The 24,206-nt window shown below is 39.5% G+C and overlaps 1 protein-coding gene across 23 annotated transcripts in view; it reads left to right on the top strand.

The window, feature by feature from the left end:
* C2CD5 (C2 calcium dependent domain containing 5) overlaps positions 1-24,206 on the top strand; it is a 131,210-nt gene that overhangs the window by 40,777 nt on the left and 66,227 nt on the right. For 14 of the 23 annotated variants that reach the window (XM_075121782.1, XM_048826665.2, XM_048826707.2 and 11 more), the window contains 2 exons: positions 7,967-8,075; positions 10,060-10,125. In XM_075121782.1, the coding sequence (XP_074977883.1) occupies positions 7,967-8,075; positions 10,060-10,125 (175 nt within the window). The remainder of the gene's footprint in view (positions 1-7,966; positions 8,076-10,059; positions 10,126-24,206) is intronic. The other 9 variants (XM_048826646.2, XM_048826717.2, XM_048826772.2 and 6 more) reach the window with 1 other exon arrangement.

Here is a 24,206-nt window from a genome sequence, read left to right as displayed (position 1 = left end):
TTTTCAATTCCCCCATTACAAGTACTGTAGTACAATCTCTTTATCATGAAAGTTGAACTTACAAATGTAGTATTATGTACAAAAAAACCTGCATTCAAAAACAAAACAATGAGCCTACAAGTCCACTCAGTCCTACTTCTTGTTCAGCCAATTGCTCAGACAAAAAAGTTTGTTTACCTTTGCAGGAGATAATGCTGCTCGCTTCTTGTTTATAGTGTCATCTGAAAGTGAGAACAGGCATTCGCATGGCACTGTCGTGGCCAGCATCACAATATATTCATGTGCCAGATGCGCTAAAGATTCATATGTCCTTTCGTGCTTCAACCACCATTCCAGAGGACATAGATTGATTTTCTTTTTTGGTGGTTCGGGTTCTGTAGTTTCCGCATCAGAATGTTGCTCTTTTAAGATATCTGAAAGCATTCTCCACTTCTTGTCCCTCTCAGATTTTGGACGGCACTTCAGATTCTTAAACCTTGGGTCAAGTGCTATATCTATCCTGCGGAATCTAACATTGGTACCTTCTTGCGTTTTGTCAAATCTACAGTGAAAATATTCTTAAAATGAACAACATGTGCTGGGTCATCATCTAAGACTGCCATAACGTGAAATGTATGGCAGAATGTGGATAAAACAGAGCAGGAGGCATAAAATTCTCCCCCAAGGAGTTTAGTCACCAATTTAATTAATGCATTATCAGCATGGAAGCATGTACTCTGGAATGGTGGACTGAGTTGACTTGTAGGCGCTAAAGTTTTACACTGTTTTGTTTTTGAGTGCAGTTATGTAACCAAAAAAAAATCTTCATTTGTAAGTTGCATTTTCACGATAAAGAGATTGCACTACAGTACTTGTATGAGGTGAATTGAAAAATACTATTTATTTGATCATTTTTACAGTGCAAATATTTGTAATAAAAAATAATAAGTGAGCACTGTATACGTTGTATTCTATGTTGTAGTTGAAGTCAACATATTTTAAAATGTAGAAAAACATCCAAAATATTTAATAAATTTCAGTCAGTATTCTATTGTTTAACAGTGAGCCTAAAACTGCGATTAATCATGATAAATTTTTTTGAGTTAATCGTGTGAGTTAACTGCGATTAATCGACAGTCCTAATAAAAAGGGGTTATATAAGGTTATACCTTTAGGGATAGAGCAGAGCATGTGGAATACTAGTTGAGTATCATAACTGTGATAGTATTCTACTGCCAAGAGCCTTGGGTTTGAGATGCCTTTAGCTACACATTTCCCATCTTTCTGCAGCATCAAAAAATTACCAGGGGCAGGTAGAGAGGGAAAGTTGTAGCTGAAAGGATTTCAGGAGCTTATAAATTGTCCTACATTTGTATAAGATTGTTGCTTAAGATGGCATTAATGTATTGCGTTTAGAAAAATGTGTCTCAGTAAATTTGCTACGTACATTGTTTCTTTATATGTTGGAAGTGCAGAAAAGTCTCTTGTGGAAAAGTAGAGTCTCTTCGTGCAATTTAGTTAATATGCTGTCTCAGTATTAGGGTATTTTAAAGAAGGTTCCTTTATCTGGACTAGGGTAATCATATTTCAAGTTCCCAAATAGAGGACACTGCTGGGGGGCAGAGGGAGAAGGCGCTGCTGGAGGAAGGGTACAGTTGGGGGGTACTGGAGATGTATTGGGGGTTGTACTGGGAAGGGATTTTGTGGGGGTTCTGGAGGGGTGTTTGTACTGGGAAGGGGTATCCAGAGCGGGTATCTGTGGCCTCACACTCGAGGTGGGGGTCAGTGTTGTGCTCCCTATCTCGGTGGCATGATGGCTGGCTCAGGCCTGGGACATGGTGCCGGCGTGTCAGTCAGTGCCTCCCTGTGGGCCTCTTCTCTTCCCCAGGATGGGGAGCTGGGGCCTAGTCCTGTAACCCCAGCCCTGAGTATGGCCCAGTCAAAAGGCTCTTTGCGGCTCCGCTTATCTGGCAGGGTGAACAGGAACTGGCAACTGCGGATAAAGGGAAGGGACCAATTGGGGTGCAGAGACTGCTTTTTCTGAGCTGCAACATCTGGTCTGCAAAGAAAAATCCAGGACATTTCCTCTTACTTCAAAAATCTGCTCAGATGGAGATCAGTGGGCCAAAAAAGAGGTCATTTCTGGGAAAACCCGGATATATGGGAACCCTAATTTGTGTTTGTCAAGGTTCCTCCCCCACTCTGAACGCTAGGGTACAGATGTGGGGACCTGCATGAAAACCTCCTAAGCTTATCTTTACCAGCTTAGGTCAAAAACTTCCCCAAGGTACAAAATATTCCACCCTTTGTCCTTGGATTGGCCGCTACCACCACCAAACAAATACTGGTTACTGGGGAAGAGCTGTTTGGACGCGTCTTTCCCCCCAAAATACTTCCCAAAACCTTGCACCCCACTTCCTGGACAAGGTTTGGTAAAAAGCCTCACCAGTTTGCCTAGGTGACTACAGACCCAGAGCCTTGGATCTTAAGAACACTAAACAATCCTCCCAACACTTGCACCCCCCTTTCCTGGGAAATGTTGGATAAAAAGCCTCACCAATTTGCATAGGTGACCACAGACCCAAACCCTTGGATCTGAGAACAATGAAAAAGCATTCAGTTTTCTTACAAGAAGACTTTTAATAGAAATAGAAGTAAAGAAATCCCCTCTGTAAAATCAGGATGGTGCATACCTTACAGGGTAATTAGATTCAAAACATAGAGAACCCCTCTAGGCAAAACCTTAAGTTACAAAAAGATACACAGACAGAAATAGTTATTCTATTCAGCACAATTCTTTTCTCAGCCATTTAAAGAAATCATAATCTAACACATACCTAGCTAGATTACTTACTAAAAGTTCTAAGTCTCCATTCCTGGTCTATCCCCGGCAAAGGCAGCATAAAGACAGACCCACAGACCCTTTGTTTCTCTCCCTCCTCCCAGCTTTTGAAAGTATCTTGTCTCCTCATTGGTCATTTTGGTCAGGTGCCAGCGAGGTTACCTTTAGCTTCTTAACCCTTTACAGGTGAGAGGAGTTTTCCTCTGGCCAGGAGGGATTTTAAAGGGGTTTACCCTTCCCTTTATATTTATGACAGTTGTTTTTTAGGGATCATATTGTTGGGTTTTTTACTCAAGTAACCTTAACTTCAAAACAACAAAGAATTTGATTTAGGGATAATCTTGATAGCAATTCTGCTGTGAAAATATACAGCTGTCTTGTATTATCCTCTCAATATACACATATTAATTTTTATTTTTTTTAGTGACAGGATGTATATTCACAGTAATTGCAACTGTAACACAGCTCTGTGTAGATATTTATATACAAATATATATACTTTTTACATATTTTTATACAAGTGTCTGTATCTATTTGTATATAAGACTTGACCCTCTTGCCATCCTTCTCAGTGGACAAACTCCAGATGACTTTAATGGTGCAGGATTAAGCCCACATTTTTAACAAAGGGAGCTAAATGCTGCTCTCAGTTACACTTGTGCAATCCTAATGATTATAGCTCAGACCAGTGCCATGGTTCTGCAACTTTTTCATTCTGTGGATCACTTCTCTGAACCCTCTATCACCACTGCTTCATTTTCAAATAAGATGGTCTCCATGGAGCACAGTTAGAGAACTGTCATCCTAGTGTATTTTCAGTATTTTCTGTTTGTGTACTGTGCCAAAGTTCCTTCTCTGCCTTGGTGGGTCCTGCGTTTTCTGGCAGATTTGTTCGTCTCAGAGGTTCACAGCAGCCCTCAGTTTGGCTGCTTTTGCTAGAGGCTCAAACCTGCCGTTCACTTAGCTAACATCATCGCTGGCCAGCATGGGGAAAATGGAGAACAATCTCTGTTGTCCCACCTACTGGGTCGGAGACAGGCCAGATCCCTTTCCAAATCAGATCTTCTCCTCTGTTGTGTGTCTCAGACCAGGTCAACTCCTCCTGTCTCCGATAGGGAGCGGGGGTGGGGATGAACCTGGGCCCATTCTACACCGGGTTCCAGTCCAGGGCCCTGTGGATAGCAGCTGTCTACAACGTCTCCTGTATCAGCTGCGTGACAGCTACAACTCCCTGGGCTACTTCCCCATGGCCTCCCCAATACCTTCTTTATCCTCACCACAGGACCTTCCTCCTGAAGCCTGATAACACTTGTACTACTCAGTCCTCCAGTAGCAAGCCTTCTTGCTCCTTGTGCACCGCCCACCAACTGATGGAGGTCCTTTTTGAACCAAGTGTCCTGATTAGTCTGCCTGCCATAACTGATTCTAGTAGGTTCTTCATTGGCTCCAGGTGTCTTAATTAGCTTGCCTGTCTTAATTGGTTCTAGCAAGTTCCTGATTGCTCTAGATCAGCCCCTGCTCTGGTCACTCAGGGAACAGAAAACTATTCATCCAGTGGCCAGTATATTTGCCTTCAACCAGACTCTTGCACCTGACTGGTCTGAGTCTGTCACAGTACTTACACATACACACTTAAATGATTAGAAACACACACTCTTACATTTATAGACATTGTAGAAGTAGTATATGATACATAAATATGAATGAAGAGCTTATTGCAAGCTCATCAAATTGACCAGGAGTGGCAGTTTTAAAGTAACTGTCTAGATGCAGGTATTACTTTCAACCAGTGCCAGTATTCATCCAGTATCTATGCTGTTCTGTGCAAAATGCATGCCTGCTGGTTTCAGGCAGATTTACTGCTACCTGTGCTACCACAGCCAGTGGTGAGCTGGAGCTGGTTCCCACTGGTTCGCTAGAACCGGTTGTTAAATTTAGAAGCCCTTTTAGAACTGGTTGTTCCGCGAGGGACAACCGGTTCTAAAAGGGCTTCTAAATTTAGCTGGCCAAAAGTGGCGCCTTAGGTGCCAACTCCATGGGTGCTCCAGCCCTGGAGCACTCAAGGGAATAATTTGGTGGATGCAGAGCCCTCACCGGCAGATCCCCGCCCCACCCCAGCCCCCAGCCCCAGCTCATCTCCGCTCCATTTCCTCCCCTGAATGCGCCGCCCCTCTCTGCTTCTCCGCCTCCCACCCCAGGCTTCCCGCGAATCAGCTGTTTGCGCGGAAAGCCGGGGCGGGCTGAGAAGTAGGCGGTGGCTTCGCACTCAGACCCAGGGAGGTGGAAGTGAGCTGGGGCGGGGGGTGCGAGGACAGCTGCCTGCGCTGCAGCAGATAACCCCGGCGGAAGGAGGGGGGGCGCAGGGGAACCGCTGCTTGCCCCAGCTCACCCCCGCCACCCTCAGCCTGTGCGTGAAGAGGAAAGAACTACTGAAATATTATAAAACAGTGGTTACTATGAGATCCATATTTGACCGGGTTGTACAGTGAAAAATATACATTCAAAATTTTGCAGTATTATACAAACTAATACATACAGTTGGGGATGATACAGTATGTGGTATGGATAAAATAATCGGCAAGGGGCACTCCAAGTTGTTTACCTCACAAATGAGATGAAACTTCCTCAGTGTTCATCACTCTTAGCAAAATAACATCTAACATCACTCTTAGCAAAATAAGAGCACTTGAGAATACTGCAGGTTCCTGGATACAGTTACATAGGTTTGTTTAGGTGTCTAGAATTAATCTGACAGGATATAGTTCTCAGTTCAGCAGGATACCTAAGCACGTACAGAATTTGCAGCACCTGAGTAGACCCTTCAGCACATGCTTAGGTATCTTGATGATCTGGGGTCATAAATAACATACATTGACTAAAAATATTCCTGTTTTTTTCTTTTTAAATTTACAAGTGACTAGTGGATTTACAGTTTGTTTTAATCATATGTTGTTATGGATTATCCCTGCAGAAGAAATGTCAGGAGACTGTAAATAAACTAAAAATTACTTTAATAAATAACTTTATCAAAAGGAGTAAAAAAAGACAGAAGTAATTTATACATTTCCAGATGGATAAAAGCATAATAATTGAGGTCTGCTTGTTTTTCAGTGGTGGGTAAGAATAATCTCTTTTGGTGTTTATAGTATACTGTATTAATATAACCTAAACATAGTATGGCCTAAATTTAATTAAAAAACTGTTTAAAATGCATATAAAATAGAAATGTTTTAAAATGCCATGTCCATTCCTCAATAGAAAAGCTCTTCTGCCAGTTTAGTTATCTAGCATCATTAGATTTTAAAACCAGTAAAGTTTAACTGAGCAAAACTCTGTCAATTATCAACATAAAGTTATGAAGAGATAATATTATATAGATTGATATGGAATTATATGGAAGAAAATAAATATCAATATACTTCTCAAAGGTTCACATTCCAATCCTTGTGTAAAGCCAGAGTGAAAGAGATTTGTGAGGGCACTAGAAAGATATTGGTGGCCTGGAATCTTCCCCCTTGAAGTATCTGCACACACTGTGTTGTAGTAGTGGCTGCCTGGCTCCTCTCTCCACAAACTATTGTAATCCACTGGATCCTGGCAGGTTCCAAACCCACTGTCTGTACCCTGACCAGTCCTCTGATTTGTCTACAAGTAGCTGTATATAGCTGTAGAGTCACTCTTTGTAATCTCTCTGCTTTCTAATGCCTCCATACAACAGAAATGCAATATTTTTGGTCTTCAGCAATACCCTAGGGTGACTCCGGGGTATTGCTGGATCTTAATCTTTAAAGGAACTGATTGGAAGCCCATTGAAATAAAAGGAAAGCCTTACACTCCCTGAAACCTATGGATCTGTCATTATAAAATAAGGATTATAGAAGTTCTTGGGTATTGGGGTTTAAAGTTTACATTTAGCTTCTGTTGGACAAAAGGGTTTTTTTGTGTTTTTTTTTTTTATGCCACTCATTGCCTCAGGAGATTTGATAGTCTCTGTTTAAGATGCACTTTGTCAGTTGACTAGAATCTGAGTGGAATGCTTAATTTAGGCAGTCGCTTTAAAATGTGTGAAAAGGGGAATCTCATATAAAATTATAATATTCTTTTTTTACACTTAATCCATACAAACTATATAAAATAACCATTGTTGCATGAATCATTTATTTTCTTGCCTTTTTGCGCCTAGAATTGACAGATGGAAACCCACCTTCTTTCCCTCATAAGTATGCTATATTTCAGTATGTATGTATGTCTATAATTTATAAAATTAAATCTGTCCATCTTGGGCCCAATCTCATTTGAATGTGAGGAATTTATTTTACTGCACATACATTGTGAAAAGCTATGTCGAGCCCTCAGCCTTGTTTCTCACAGAGGCTGTCTTGACTAGGTGGTCTGGACATAGAGGAGTATTGCTTTCTCATTTTTGCTACAGATAGTAAAAAAAAAATGGGTCTAAGGAAAAGAATTTAGAATGATTGGTGATAGTGACCATTTCTTAATCTAATAAAGAATGGTCTAATAACTGTACTTCAAAATCTTTAACACTTTTATTCTAAAGACGTGAATAATTTTTGCTTTATCTAGAGCCATTGGTGCTGTCAGACCAATCTTTGCTGGCATTTATGTTAGATGCACTTTATCTAATAATGTGCTCTTCGTGCTTGCAGGAGCAAAAATCAGTTCCACTCAAAATTTGGATACCAAACTACCCTCAGTTGTAGCAGCCAGCATTAAAAAGTGCAGAGGCATAAGTAAGTTAAATATTAAGCCTCATCACTTCAGAAAATAAATAACATTTTTATTTCATTCTTTTACTGTACCTTTAAAGAAAAAAAGCTAATATAGGCTTTGTAAAGTCAACATTTTAGTAAGATTTGGGTTGTTAATTAATATCCATATCCGAATGCAAATCTATGGGGGAAAAGTAATTTTACTGCTTAGAATACTTTTGCTGATACCACATTGTGTTGGATACTTGAATGTCATACAAGTGATACAGTGCATAATAAGCTTAAAATAAGTGTTTTGCCTAGTGTTAATGCTTTGCCTATATTTCAAGGAGCATAATAAATTACTGCATGTTGATTGGCAGACTGCAGTGTTTTACAGAGGGTCACCTGCTGTTTATATTTTTAATCCTAACAGGAATTTCCCTTTTTTACCTTGACGGCCTTTCCGCCTGGCTTCCTTGTCCATGTTGGTGGTGTTGTCAGTGCACGCTCTGTGAAGCTTTTGGACCGCATCCACAATCCTGGTATGTTAACTAAAGAAATCTTTTTTCAGTCATGTCTCATTGTGACCTTGCATTTCTGTGGGTGTTTTTGTTTTGTATTGTTTTTTTATTAAAAAAATATACTAAAACAACATTGTAGTTTTCCAGATAAGAATGAGAATTTGAAAAATATTAATCGTGCAGGAAAAAGATTTTTAGTGAGAAACTCTTCAGCAATTATTTCTTAATGTTTTTGGTGTAATGAAGCAGTAAGGGACTATGAACCTAATAATGTAGAACCAGAATTAATGCCTTTGGATTATGAAGCTGTGGGTTAATTTTTGGCCAAGGTTTAGTGTTAACTTTGATGCAATTCTGAAGTGAAACTTTTTATTTGGAAGCCATGAAAGCAGATGAAATCCTTCATGTTAACTTTATACTTTATTTAATTTCCAGCAGTTTTTCAAATCTTTAAGGATTGGCCACGCAGTTTAACTCATCCTGTGTTTTTGACTCTTAAGTGATATAAATAGAAACAACTTTTTATTTTGCAAGAAGTAAAAACCTTAAAGTAATTTTCTGTAGATAATTTTTCCTTGGAAACTCCAACGCCTAATGCATTCTGCAAGCTCTAATTCTTTCATCAGAGTTAAGCAGCTCTTGACCGTTAGTATTTCATCTTGGTATTATTCGCTGAATCAAATGGAAAAATGCCTAAAAATAAAAGATTTGAGTTGGTCAGTGCCCCTGAAACAGAGGCAGATTAAAGAAAAATAACATCTACTGTGGTTTTGCATTCACTAGCCAGGAGTAATTAGCTTTTAAAATTTTTGCAAATGCATCTTTTTCAAGCATCAGTCTTTTTTTTTCTTTTTTTATTCAATCTTTTCCCTGTCATTGACTTCCCACACTATCTATGATTTCTGCAAATGGGTCTAGATAACTTCAAGTTATTGGTTTAAGACTCAATAAAATGTAACAGAATGTGAAACAAAATCCTTGAGTGACCTAAATGAAAGAAAACTATTTTTTGAGGGTTTTTTGAAGTGACTAAATACACACATTTTCTTTTCCCTTCCTGTAATCTTCTAAGGTTTTGTTTTATTCCTATGTATGCAATAGTTAGAAGATGAAAAGAAATATCTTAATGCATTATAGGATAAATATACTCTATTTATGTATGGCCTCAACTCCCCTGACTTGCAGTTAGCTTGGGGCTTTACATACTTACCTTAAACGGGATACTAATAAATCCTTGATTATTTTACAGTGTAATAAAGTATCAGTGTTCTCTTTTTATAAAAACTTGTGTGTGTTACTTATAAGCCTGCATCAGAGCAAAAAGCATTCTTAGAAGGAATGGGAGAGATATCAACTATATTCTGATATTTTCTGAAATAACGTCTTGCACTATGCACATTTCTTTTTTACTGACTAACATTTGACAACAGACTGCCTGAAAGCAGGAGCAAAACTGATGGTAGATGCATATGCTGATTAAATAGTTTCTGTTTGCACACGAAAATGTCTCTAACAGCATCTGTTGAAGAACTTTGATTGCTTCTGACAAGTGAATGTAGGATTTACGATCCGTCAAATTCAGTATTATGCCAAAGAGAGAGAGAGAGAGAGAGAGAGAAACAATTTGGAAACCCCAATAACTGGTATGGGAACTATCTTAACCAGCTTTTGAGTCAAATAATCATTTGACTCAATTCCTCACAAAGGAAACACATAAGCTGCCAAGTAAATAAACAGGAAAATATAGAAAAGGAAAGAACATTTAAAACGGTTGTTTGGGGAAAAAAAATCTGGTAATTGCTATATACTGTACACTTGATCATGCCGAGTGCTATAGCATGCTCCTTACTTTCTTCCCTTTCTATTTCAACCTCTTATTAACTCTGCTGTCTGTGTCTTTCCAGTTCCTGTGGAGTGGTGTTGTCAATTGTGTTCTTGTTGGTAGTGGTTTTTTTCACTATTCTGCTCCTATAACTGATCTACTAATTTGCTGTTTTGAACTCAGCCTTTGTCGGAATTATGGGTAACACAAGATCATACAAACTGCTAGACTGGAATAGTTTCAATTCAGGTATTTTATTAGTCATTCAGTACTACATATGCTGACAGAAATTATGGCAGCTCAGTGAAGTTCTTAGAAATGTTTTGGATCATTAATTAGGTTAATATTTCAAATTTAAATCTGTTTAGCCACCAAATAAATCAATGTCTAATTGTCATAATATTCTTTTAAAAAGGTTTTACATACAGTATCAAAATGCAAAACAATATTTTATTATAAAATAGTACTGCTAGAATTATTTAATATCAACCTGAAAAGTTGTTGTTCAGTTGATTTTAGTGGCTTTCAATTTAATGTCACAGTTGAAATCAAATCGTAAACAACGTTTTTTTGGGGAAGGGGATGGATTCTTGTCTACACAACTACTTCTAGCCTGTTCCAGTACTTCTTCCAAAGACTTCAGATATTGGATGAATATGTTTGCACAAAAGAGATCTAAAAGAAGAGACTTTGAGGACAAACTTACTACTTAGAAAGTAAAGGGTAGGGGAGCAGTCCAGTGTGGGTTGGCTCATAAGTCTTGTTTTGTAAACATGTCAAGCTGACATTCCTGATGGTAATTGTTTGGTTTTGATTTATTAAAAATTCAAAGGCAAAAGTCTTATTCTTTTGTAACCGTGGGCCCAGATTCTGCCAGGTCCATATGTGGGTGCATATTGGGAGGAAGAGAGGCCTTCATAAGGGCCAGGTAGAATACCAGTCCCTGTGCTGGGGGAAGTGTAGGGACTACTCCTTTCCTATTCTTCTAGAGGTACAAGATGCCCTGGAGAAGGCAAAGCCATGGCTTTTCCATCTCACACACTGGCCAGCAGAGCTTGCCAGCTGCTGTGGTTTTTAGAATGGGCCACATAAAAAGATGTAGTGGTGAGCAAGGAGCCTCTGAGCATCTGGGAGCTTGAGGGAAACATTTTATCTCCTGTTGCTATGCTTAGGGCAGTGCAGCTGCAGGCCATTCCTTATTATGGGCTATGCATAAATAGTACAGTCTTGCCTGTAGATGTCAGTGGACCTGTAATACTTCCAAATTAATGAATCCACTTTGAGAAGCTCCATAGAAGAAGAGGAAGAACTTGGTACAGTAGAGGAAGCACCACCAGATAATGGAAGAAAAACAGTTAGGTACTGTAAGAGCAGAACTATGACAGGACGGAATCTAAGACACTTGTGTAGATCCAGTGGGCTGAGTTGATCCATCATGTCAAAGGCAGTACTGAGGCCAAACTGAATGAGAAGAGAGAAGAGTCATCATCAAGTGAAAGGAAGTTGTTAATTAGAGACCACTTTCCATGTACTAAATTATATATAGTTTTAATATTCACATTTTTGTTTTGTTTTCATTTGTTTGTTAACACGCTTTAACACCCATTTCATCTTCCTCGTCAGGGAACTGCTCCAACAGAATCTCCTTAACTCCAGTGACCTGAAAGACAAAGGAGAAAATAGTGTTAGGGTATCCCCTATTTTTTTCCTATCTTTCTAGCTCCAAAATACCTCTCTATAAACTTATTTTTGATGTTTGAAAATCCTCCATAAGTCTAATTTTGTATTTGAGGTGATGGGGGATTGGCTTGACTGGGATTTGATCCCATAGATACAGTAACTAAACATATAAACAGAGGGTTTTCTTTCACAGAAATCAAACTTAATTATAGTGTACATATGAACTGCATTTCATGTTGCCATCTGGTGTTCAAAGATGACAATGAAAAATTCAGTACAACAGAAAATGGCATAACATGTTCATAGCTGTCAAACATCAGAACATGTAGAAACAGCAAGATTTTAAGTGTGAGCACTTGTAGACTTTTTCTTTAAAATCTCTGATTTGAGCTGATACATTTGTGTGTGGTGGTGTGACTATTCAGAGTTAAGGCAGCTGTCAGAGGGTTATGTGACTGGAGTGAGTGATAAGAATCCTTTCTACATCTAAATTGACCTTCGGCTCTCCAAAATTAGTTAGTAAAATTTGTGGGTTTTAACCTTTTTATAATATTTAATAAAAATGATAATTTTCTACAGACATAGTTTGGAGGGTTGAATCTCCCTTTCATTTTTATGGCTAATGACAATGTTGTTTCAATGTTTATTTGTACATCAGATTTACCCTGAAATTAATGAGATTATTTCTTACTTTGGAAATCTTCATTACTTTCCTTACAGATAATTTTGACTCAGTGGCTAGATTATCTGGCAGATGTTAGTCCTTTCTTTCTTTTCATTGTATGTTTAGATTCAAGATTTATAATTCAGTAAACAGTGACTTAAAAAGAGACAGTTTATTTAGTTTTAATCTCTGCTTAAAGTGATTCTGTTAGGAGCTAAGTACACTAATTTTAAAACTCTCCTTAAATTAAAGCATTGCATAAATTCTTTGGGAGCCAAATTCTCTTTTCAGTACACCAACAAAACTCTGTTAAGTCAGTGTAGTTGCACCACTATGACAAAGATCACAGTTTGTGTTTGCATAATTAAATGGAAAAGTGGCAGATCACTGCTTACCCATTATTGCATAACATCACTATTCATACACACGGACTCTTTAGGTTTGGAAATATGGGCCCTGATCAAAGCCTACTGAAGTCCATGAGAATTCCCTCATTGACTTCATTGGGTTTTGGATCAGACCTAAGATGATAGAGGATGATGGGGCAAAGGTGGAAATATGTGCAAGCCTCAAAAGGGCAATTAGAAAAGAACTAGAATGGGCCCAGCAGAAATCATTGAATATAAAACTTAGAAAACTTTCAGGAAAGTGTAGCTAAATGTGTAGTTAAGACTACCCACAGGTGGTTTATTTATGCAACTAGAACTGAGATGGCAGATAACCCAAGGTCTGATTGACCTTGGCAGCATTACAGAAATGACTCTGTAAACATTAACGATCCTTGAATAATTTTTCCAATCTATTCAACATAACAGATTTTCCTTCCACTTGTTTTTCTAACTGCTGTTTTCCTGCTTCATCTGTATTTTCTTTTAAAACAAAAATTTATAATTCCACTCCAGATTTATCTTAAAATGTTTATGTCCTACCCTTAATTTTTCTAGGGATACTGCAGCTATTCAGGCTTGTATTCCTTTTCTGTTGAATAGAATTGTGGTTGACTCCACTATACAATGTAACTCTGACTTTATGCAGTAGTACTTTATTCAGTGTTTTTAAAGAACTGCAAAAGCTTGTTAATATATACTCGCTTAGGGCTTGATCCAACTCCCATTGAAGTCAATGGAAATGCTTCCATTAACTTCACTGGGCATTAGATTTGGACGTTTAGAGTAGGGGTCCTTGCCTTTTTTATACAAGAGCATACTGTGGCACCAACAGCTGTGATTTTGGAGGCTTTGTGAACATAATGTGTAAGAGCATCAGGAACTTAAGCATGCATAGGAAATGTAGAGGTAACATATCCGTGTGAACAAATCCATCTTATTTCTGTAACTGTGTGCTGATGTAAGTTGCCTCTTTCTTGCTGACTACTGTGTATAGCATTCTTTCTATATAAGACTTTTAGAGTTCCTATTCTGCATTGGTGTCAGTAGGAGAAGTTGAGTCCCTTTGTGTTTGCAATTCTATGCATAGTCTTCATAAAATAGTTTTAGGATAGCATGTTTCTAATTCCTGCCCCAAAGCCATTTGTTATTTCTAACCAACACGATAACAAGGCCTGCTGATGGGGGGAAGGAGTAGACGAGAGATATCTTGACTTTAGTAAGGCTTTTGATCCTGTCTCTTGTGACCTTATAAGCAAACTAAGGAAATATAGCCTAGATAAACCTACAATAGGGTGGGTGAATTTATGGTTGGAAAACCATACTCAATAGTTATCAGTGATTCACAGTCAAGCTGAAAGAGTATATTTCAAGTGAGGTCCCACAGGGATCTGTCCAGGGACTAGTTGTATTCAATATCTTCATAAATGATTTGGATAATAGCATAGAGAGTATGCTTATAAAGTTTGCAGATGATACCAAGCCGGACAGTGTTGCAGGCTCTTCGGAGGACAGGATTACAATTCAAAATGATCTTGACAAACTGGAGAAATGGTCTGAAATAAATAGGATGAAATTCAATAAGGACAAATGCATAGGACTACACTTAGGAAGAAATAATCAACTGCACAAATACAAAATGGGAAATGATTGCCTAGGAAGGAGTACTGCAGAAAAAGATCAGAAGGTTATAGTGTATCACAAACTAAATATGAATTAACAATGTAATCTTGTTGCAAAAAAATCAAACATTGTTCTGGGGTGCATTAGCAGGAGTATTGGAAGCAAGACATCAGAAATAATTATTGTACTTTACTCAGCACTGATAGGGCCTAAACTGGAGTTCTGAGGACCACACTTTGGGAAAGATGTGGACAAATCGGAGAAAGTCCGGAGGAGAATAACAAAAATGAAAAAAGGTGTAGAAAAATGACCTATGATGAAAAATAGAAAAAATAATTGGGTTTGTTTAATCTGGAGAAGAGAAGATGGAAGGTAGACATGACAGTCTTCAAGTATGTAAAAAGTTTTGAGGAGGAGGGTGATAAATTGTTCTCCTTATCCACTGAGGACAGGACAAGAAGTAATAGTCTTAAATTGCAGAGTGGAAGATTTAGGTTGGACATTAGGAAAAACTTCCTAATTGAAAGGATAGTTAAGCACTGGAACAAATTACCTTAGGAGGTTGTGGAATGTCCATCATTGGAGGTTTTTAAGAATAGGTTAAACAAATGCCTGTCGGGGATGATCTATAATATTTAATCCTGCCTCACTGCAGAGGACTGGATTAAAGGACGTATTGAGGTCCCTTCCAGACCTACATTTTTGTGGGTCTCTGGTTTATTAGATATTGAAATACTTGGTCAGTGTTCATTTTTAAGGTGTGCACTTATCTGGGTTTGTTTAATCTTTTAGACAGAGCTTGTATGTAGTTGGTTTTGCTATACTATTTATATACTAAATACACTTAAATAATATGGAGAGTAGAAGACGGGCTTTATCTTCTAACAGAGATAGCTCTATTTTAAGGTAATGCTGTCATTTGAAGGTGTTTTTAAATTATACTATTCATTGTGCCTGGATGATAAAGCAATAGGTATATGATAAATTAGGTATTTTTCTTCAACAACTAGTTTGCTCCAAAGCAACAGCTGCAAACTTTGTCCCTGATATTATACCGGGATCCACTACTCCTATGCCCCTCTAGAGTCCCACTGACTTCATTGTGGAGATTTGTGCTCATAGACTTTAAGGTCAGAAGGGACCGTTATGATCATCTAGTCTGACTTCCTGCACAACACAGGCCACGGAATCTTAGCAACCCACTCCTGTAACAAACCCCTAACCTATGTCTGAGCTATTGAAATCCTCAAATCGTGGTTTAAAGACTTCAAGTACAGAGAATCCTCCAGCAAGTGACCCGTGCCCCACGCTGCAGAGGAAGGCGAAAACCCCCCATTGCCTCTGCCAATCTGCCCTGGAGGAAAATTCCTTCCTGACTCCAAATATGGCGATCAGCTAAACCCTGAGCCACATGGGCAAGACTCACCAGCCAGACACACAGAAAAGAATTCTCTCTAGTAACTCAGATCCTATCCCATCACAGGTCATTGGGCATAGCTACCGCTAATAGTCGAAGATCAACTAATTGCCAAAATTAGGCTATCCCATCATATCACATCCCTTCCATAAACTTATCAAGCTTATTCTTGAAGCCAGATATGTCTTTTGCCCCCACTGCTTCCTTTGGAAGGCTGTTCCAGAACTTCACTCCTCTGATGGTTGGAAACCCTCATCTAATTTCAAGTCTAAACTTCCTGATGGCGAGTTTATATCCATTTGTTCTTGTGTCCACATTGGTACTGAGCTTAAATAATTCTTCACCCTCCATGGTATTTATCCATCTGATATATTTATAGAGAGAATCATACATCTCCTCTCAGCCTTCTTTTGGTTAGGCTCAACAAGCCAAGCTCTTTGAGTCTCCTTTCATAAGACAGGTTTTCCATTCCTCGGATCATCCTAATAGCCCTTCTCTGTGCCTGTTCCAGTTTGAATTAATCTTTCTTAAACATGGGAGACCAGAACTGCACACAATATTCCAGATGAGGTCTCACCAATGCCTTGTATAATGGTACTAACACCTCCTTATCTCTACTGGAAATACCTTGCCTGATGCATCCCAAGACCACATTAGCTTTTTTCATGGCCATATCACATTGGCGGCTAATAGTCATCCTGTGAGGTCCTTCTCCTCCTCTGTTACTTCCAAGTGATGCGTCTCCAGTTTATAACAAAAATTCTTATTAATCCCTAAATGCATGACCTTGCACTTTTAACTATTAAATTTCATCCTATTGATATTACTCCAGTTTACAAGGTCATCCAGATCTTTCTGTATGATATCCTGGTCCTTGTCTGTATTGGCAATACCTCCCAGCTTTGTGTCATCCGCAAACTTTATTAGCGCAGTTCCGCTTTTTGTGCCAAGGTCAGTAATAAAAAGATTAGATAAGATTGGTCCTAAAAACTAATCCCTGAGGAACTCCACTAGTAACCTCCTTCCAGCCTGACAGTTCACCTTTCAGGGTGACCCATTGTAGTCTCCCCTTTAACCAGTTCCTTATCCACCTTTCAGTTTTCGTATTGATCCCCATCTTTTCCAATTTAGCTAATAATTCCCCATGTGGAACCGTATCAAATGCCTTGCTGAAATCGAAGTAAATTAGATCCACTGCATTTCCTTTGTCAAAAAACCTGTTACCTTCTCAAAGAAAGAGATCGGGTTGGTTTGACATGATCTTTTGTAAAACCATGTTGTATTTTGTCCCAATTACCATTGATCTCAATGTCCTTAACTATGTTCTCCTTCAAAAATTTTTCCAAGTCCTTGCATACTACAGATGTCAAACTAACAGGCCTGTAGTTACCTGGATCGCTTTTTTTCCCCTTTCTTAAAAATAGGGACTATGTTAGCAATTCTCCAGTCAGACGGTACAACCCCGAGTTCACAGATTCATTAAAATTTTTTGCTAATGGGCTTGCAGTTTCATGTGCCAGTTCCTTTAATATTCTTGGATGAAGATTATCTGGGCCCCCCTGTGCTAGAGGATCTTGATGCAGAGGTGTGGGGCCTTCAACAGTTTCAAGTTAATAACTGAAAGTCTGGAAAAAATGAAAAAGAGCTTAATATTTCAGTCTGGCACTTAATTTGGACCTGGTCCACTGAGAACAAGTGTTTTTTGGCTTTTTGAAGTTTGCAAATGTAAACGTTTAAAAATTACATATTGGTCATTCAATTATCATTACCATTTTTGACATTCATTGCTACAAATAATAAAATATTGTAACATTTCTGCCTTAAAACTGCAAGGGCTATTCTAATCAGCAGAAAGTCAAATTTTAAAAGTGCATATATATATGAAACATACTTTCAATGCTCTTTTTAAAATTGTTACTTGTTTATCTTGGTGAGGGTCTTTATCTTCAGTACTGTTGCAATCACACCCTGTAGCAGTCTCCTTGAACTCTAAATTAGAAGACTATCTATTCATGTCTGCATTGCTGGGATTACTGGGGGCTAGATTGTTTTAAAATAGATAACAGTAACTGGCTTATTCTAGTTAATGCTGGTTACTGTCAGACCCCCAGTATGTAGATAAAGTAGGATTATTTTACTAGCAGACTGCTTGCCTGTGTTAGAGCTGGCAATGTAAACAGATTATTTACTTGAACTGTTGCCAGCTGATGGAGAACTGTCCCTTTGAATTTGTTTTTATTACTTATGACTTCCAAACAGACTAAATCATACTTCGTTCTGTCCAGGTGATTCCTGGTTGTATAATGCCAAGGTAGAACATCTTTTGTGATTTGTAGTGTGTTGCTGATGTATGAACTGTTGAGCCTTAGAGGCAGTCTTTTTTTCAGTGCCAGCAGTCAAACTGTCATCTTCCCCTTGGTATTTGCAACATTCTGCTTAGAATTCTAAAGTTAATGTATGTTAGTTCACAGCTGTGATGTCACACCAATGACCAGTGAAAACCATCACCTATTTTAAGTATTTAGAAGGTGTCTATCACTTAGGTATCTAAGCATCTGGTCAAAAACTGCTTAAGTGGCATGCAAGGAGCACGTGCAGGGGGAGCTATTAGAATATGGAGTTAGGGTAAGACAGTAATAGAAACCATTTTGGAGTTTCAGGCTGGAGAGAGAGTCAGGCATTAGGCAGCCTAATCAGGGATGAACCCAGAGGCCCATTTTTGAATTGAAGGGTTATAATTTTATTTTAGGTTATGGTACTTGCAATCTCCATGATAAGTTCTAGAACCCCTTAATAGAACTATAGCTCCATATTTCATACTTGCCTGCTGTTAAACTCAGTCTTGTTTACAAGAAGACAAATACCTATTAGACAGTGCAGAAATTACGGAGATGCTGATTGCTTAAGATGAGTCCTGTTTACACTTAACACAGAGAATCAACTTCTTTGTTTTGTATGAAAAATATATTGTATCCTCCGCAAGTGTACAGCACTTACTCCTTCAATACAGAATGAATTTTCTGGGAATTTACAAGTAAATAGATTAATTAGTTTGAGTTAAAATTGATTAAATTAGGTCCTTAAGAAATTAGGCATCTGTTAGTCTTTTCAAAAAGAAAAGGAGTATTTGTGGCACCTTAGAGACTAACCAATTTATTTGAGCATGAGCTTTCGTGAGCTACAGCTCACTTCATCGGATGCATACCGTGGAAACTGCAGCAGACATTATATACACACAGAGACCATGAAACAATACCTCCTCCCACCCCACTGTCCTGCTGGTAATAGCTTATCTAAAGTGATCATCAAGTTGGGCCATTTCCAGCACAAATCCAGTTTTCTCACCCTCTGCCCCCCCCCCCCCCCCCCCAAACTCACTCTCCTGCTGGTAATAGCCCATCCAAAGTGACCACTCTCTTCACAATGTGTATGATAATCAAGGTGGGCCATTTCCTGCACAAATCCAGGTTCTCTCACCTCCTCACCCCCCTCCAAAAACCACACACACAAACACACTCTCCTGCTGGTAATAGCTTATCCAAAGTGACCACTCTCCTTACAATGTGCATTATAATCAAGGTGGGCCATTTCCAGCACAAATCCAGGTTTTCTCACCCCCCCACCCCCATACACACACAAACTCACTCTCCTGCTGGTAATAGCTCATCCAAAGTGACCACTCTCCCTGCAATGTGCATGGTAATCAAGGTGGGCCATTTCCAGCACAAATCCAGGCTTTCTCACCCCCCCACCCCCGGGGAACACACACACACACACACACAAACTCACTCTCCTGCTGGCAATAGCTCATCCAAACTGACCACTCTCCAAGTTTAAATCCAAGTTTAACCAGAACGTCTGGGGGGGGGGGGGGGGGGTAGGAAAAAACAAGGGGAAATAGGCTACCTTGCATAATGACTTAGATTCATAGATTCATAGATATTTAGGCCAGAAGGGACCATTATGATCATCTAGTCTGACCTCCTGCACAATGCAGGCCACAGAATTTCACCCACCACTCCTAAAAAAGACCTCACATCTATATCTGTGCTATTGAAGTCCTCAAATTGTAGTTTGAAGACCTCAAGGAGCAGAGAATCCTCCAGCAAGTGACCCGTGCCCCATGCTACAGAGGAAGGCGAAAAACCTCCAGGGCCTTCCAATCTGCCCTGGAGGAAAATTCCTTCCCGACCCCAAATATGGCGATCAGCTAAACCCTGAGCATATGGGCAAGATTCATCAGCCAGATACTACAGAAAATTCTTTCCCGGGTAACTTGGATCTTACCCCATCTAAAAACCCATCACAGGCCATTGGGCCTATTTACCATGAATATTTAATTACCAAAACCATGTTATCCCATCATACCATCTCCTCCATAAACTTATCGAGTTTAATCTTAAAGCAAGATAGATCTTTTGCCCCCACTACTTCCCTCGGAAGGCTATTCCAAAACTTCACTCCTCTGATGGTTAGAAACCTTCGTCTAATTTCTAATCTAAATTTCCTAGTGGCCAGTTTATATCCATTTGTTCTTGTGTCCACATTGGTACTGAGTTTAAATAATTCCTCTCCCTCTCTGGTATTTATCCCTCTGATATATTTATAGAGAGCAATCATATCTCCCCTCAACCTTCTTTTAGTTAGGCTAAACAAGCCAAGCTCCCTGAGTCTCCTTTCATAAGACAAGTTTTCCATTCCTCGGATCATCCCAGTAGCCCTTCTCTGTACCTGTTCCAGTTTGAATTCATCCTTCTTAAACATGGGAGACCAGAACTGCACACAGTATTCCAGGTGAGGTCTCACCAGTGCCTTATATAATGGTACTAAAACCTCCTTATCCCTACTGGAAATACCTCTCCTGATGCATCCCAAGATGACATTAGCTTTTTTCACAGCCATATCACATTGGCAGCTCATAGTCATCCTATGATCAACCAATACTCCAAGGTCCTTTTCCTCCTCCGTTACTTCTAGTTGATGCGTCCCTAGCTTATAACTAAAATTCTTGTTATTAATCCCTAAATGCATGACCTTACACTTCTCACTATTAAATTTCATCCTATTCCTATTACTCCAGTTTACAAGGTCATCCAGATCCTCCTGTAGGGTATCCCTGTCCTTCTCTAAATTAGCAATACCTCCCAGCTTTGTATCATCTGCAAACTTTATTAGCACATTCCCACTTTTTGTGCCCAGGTCAGTAATAAAAAGATTAAATAAGATTGGTCCCAAAACTGATCCTTGAGGAACTCCACTGGTAACCTCCCTCCAACTTGACAGTTCACCTTTCAGTAGGACCCGTTGTAGTCTCCCCTTTAACCAATTCCCTATCCACCTTTCAATTTTCCTATTGATGCCCATCTTATCCAATTTAACTAATAATTCCCCATGTGGCACAGTATCAAACGCCTTACTAAAATCTAAGTAAATTAGATCCACTGCGTTTCCTTTATCTAAAAAATCTGTTACTCTCTCAAAGAAGGAGATCAGGTTGGTTTGGCACGATCTACCTTTTGTAAAACCATGTTGTATTTTGTCCCATTTACCATTGACTTCAATGTCCTTAACTACCTTCTCCTTCAAAATTTTTTCCAAGACCTTGCATACTACAGATGTCAAACTAACAGGCCTATAATTACTTGGATCACTTTTTTTCCCTTTCTTAAAAATAGGAACTATGTTAGCAATTCTCCAATCATACGGTACAACCCCTGAGTTTACAGATTCATTAAAAATTCTTGCTAATGGGCTTGCAATTTCTTGTGCCAATTCTTTTAATATTCTTGGATGAAGATTATCTGGGCCCCCTGATTTAGTCCCATTAAGCTGTTTGAGTTTCGCTTCTACCTCAGATATGGTGATGTCTACCTCCATATCCTCATTCCCATTTATCATGCTACCATTATCCCTAAGATCCTCTTTAGTCTTATTAAAGACTGAGGCAAAGTATTTGTTTAGATATTGGGCCATGCCTAGATTATCCTTGACCTCCACTCCATCCTCAGTTTTTAGCGGTCCCACTTCTTCTTTCTTTGTTTTCTTCCTATTTATATGACTATAGAACCTTTTACTATTGGTTTTAATTCCCTTTGCAAGGTCCAACTCTACTTGACTTTTAGCCTGTCTCACTTTATCCCTACATATTCTGACCTCAATAAGGTAGCTTTCCTTACTGATCCCTCCCTTCTTCCACTCCCTATATGCTTTCTGCTTTTTCTTAATTACCTCTCTAAGATGCTTGCTCATCCAGCTTGGTCTACAACTCCTGCCTATGAATTTTTTCCCCTTTCTTGGGATGCAGGCTTCCGATAGCTTCTGCAGCTTTAATTTAAAATAATCCCAGGCCTCCTCTACCTTTAAACCCATAAATTCTTCAGTCCAATCCACTTCCCTAACTAATTTCCTTAATTTTTGAAAGTCAGCCCTTTTGAAATCAAAAACCCTAGTTGCAGATTTATTTTTGTTAATCCTTCCATTCAGTTTGAACTGAATTAGCTCATGATCACTTGAGCCAAGATTATTCCCTACAACCATTTCCTCTATGAGGTCCTCATTACTCACCAAGACCAAATCTAAAATGGCATCCCCTCTAGTCGGTTCAGCAACTACTTGCTGAAGGAATCCATCAGCTATCGCATCTAGGAAAATCTGAGCCCTATTATTATTACTAGCACTCGTCCTCCAGTCTATATCTGGGAAGTTAAAGTCTCCCATGATCACACAGTTTCCATTAGTATTTACTTTATTAAAAACATTAAAAAGGGCTCTATCCATATCCAAATTAGATCCCGGCGGTCTATAGCACACCCCAAGCACTATCCCAGGGGAGGCTCTAATAGTTTTCTTCCCCAATTTAATTGTTGCCCAGACAGACTCGGTCATATCCATTTCATCGCTTCTTATTTCTTTGCATTCTATCTCATCATTGATATACAGTGCTACTCCACCACCTTTACCTTTATTTCGGTCTTTCCTAAACAGCACATACCCTTCAATACCTGTAGCCCAGTCATGACTACTATTCCACCAGGTCTCTGTTATACCTATAATATCTGGTTTCACTTCCTGCACCAGTAACTCTAGTTCCTCCATTTTATTACCTAGGCTCCTTGCATTAGTGTACAAACATCTTAATTTTTGCTGTTTGGCCTCACTCACATTCTGTACCCTATTACGCACGGTTATTTTACTACCAGTATAACCTATTAGACTTGTATCTACACTGCCCTTCCTCCTACCTACAGCTGTATCCACTCTTACTTCATTTTCTTTCCACTCTATGCTAAATTCTGGCGTGGAGATTACCTGGACATCTCCCAACCATCTCCCCCAAATTCCTAGTTTAAAGCTCTCTTAATCAGTTGTGCTAACCTCCATCCTAGAAGTCTATTTCCTTCCCTACTCAGATGAAGTCCATCCCGAGAGAACTGTCCTCTATCCATGAATGCCTCCCAATGACCATACATCCCAAAGCCCTCCTTATGGCACCACTGCCTAAGCCATCTATTGATAGTCATAATCTTGTCACACCTTTGTTGCCCTTCTCTAGGAACAGGCAGAATCCCACTAAAGATCACCTGAGCCTCAATTTCCTTAAGCGTCCTCCCCAACCTAGCATAGTCTCCCTTAATACTTTCCAGCGAGAATCTAGCCGTATCATTTGTTCCCACATGAAGGATAATTAGGGGATTCTTTCCCGCTCCCTTTAGAATCCTTTTCAACCTCAGGTCTACATCCCGTATCTTAGCACCTGGAAGACAGCACACCCTCCTATTTTCTGGATCAGCTCTGGTTACAGGCCTATCTATTCTTCTCAGTAAAGAGTCCCCAATCACATAGACCTGCCTTTTCCTAGTGACGGTGCTATTCTCCAGTCTATCCCCTGTTCCCTCTGGCTGCAAGTTCTTTCCATTCCCATTCTCCCTTGTAATCCTTTTTAACCCATCCTGTATCCTCCTGGGGCTCATATTTGGTGTAATCTCCATTAACTCTTCCCCTTTTCCTATAGGACTAACCGCTCTTCTCTTCTTCCTTGCCCTGTCACCTTCAGTGACTACCTGCTGAGCCCCTTCGTCATTTTCCAACTCTGCAAACCTATTCTGAAGCTCTATTTCTCCTTCACTAGCCCGTCTTTTCCTCTGCCTAGTTCTTTTAGTCACATGCTTCCACTGACCACTTTCCTCACCCAGTCTCCCCTCAGAATTCCCTAGTCCTGCTTCCATCTGCAAGTCTGAGCTTTTCCCTTCAGATACCTCATGTCTTTGCTCCATAATCTGCTCAAACCCCTTCCTAAACTCTACCAGACTTTCCACCTGCATCTCCAAACCTCTGATCTTTTCCTCCATCAGCTCTATCAGACGGCATTTCATGCAGACAAAACTCTTACCAGGTGCCCCCTCCAGGATCATGTACATACCACACCTTCCACATCCAGTCATCTTCATTGTGTCATCTGCTACATGGGTCACTCCCACTGCCACCTCTGAATCTGTCATAGCCTTCCCACCTTCTCCTCCAACAGAACTCCCACTCAAACTCCCCTGTTTACAGCTCTGTT

This window comes from Caretta caretta, chromosome 1 (assembly GCF_965140235.1).
Source record: "Caretta caretta isolate rCarCar2 chromosome 1, rCarCar1.hap1, whole genome shotgun sequence".
In the NCBI taxonomy this organism is placed as follows: Eukaryota; Metazoa; Chordata; order Testudines; family Cheloniidae; genus Caretta; species Caretta caretta.
This window is presented reverse-complemented; position numbering and strand designations above follow the sequence as displayed.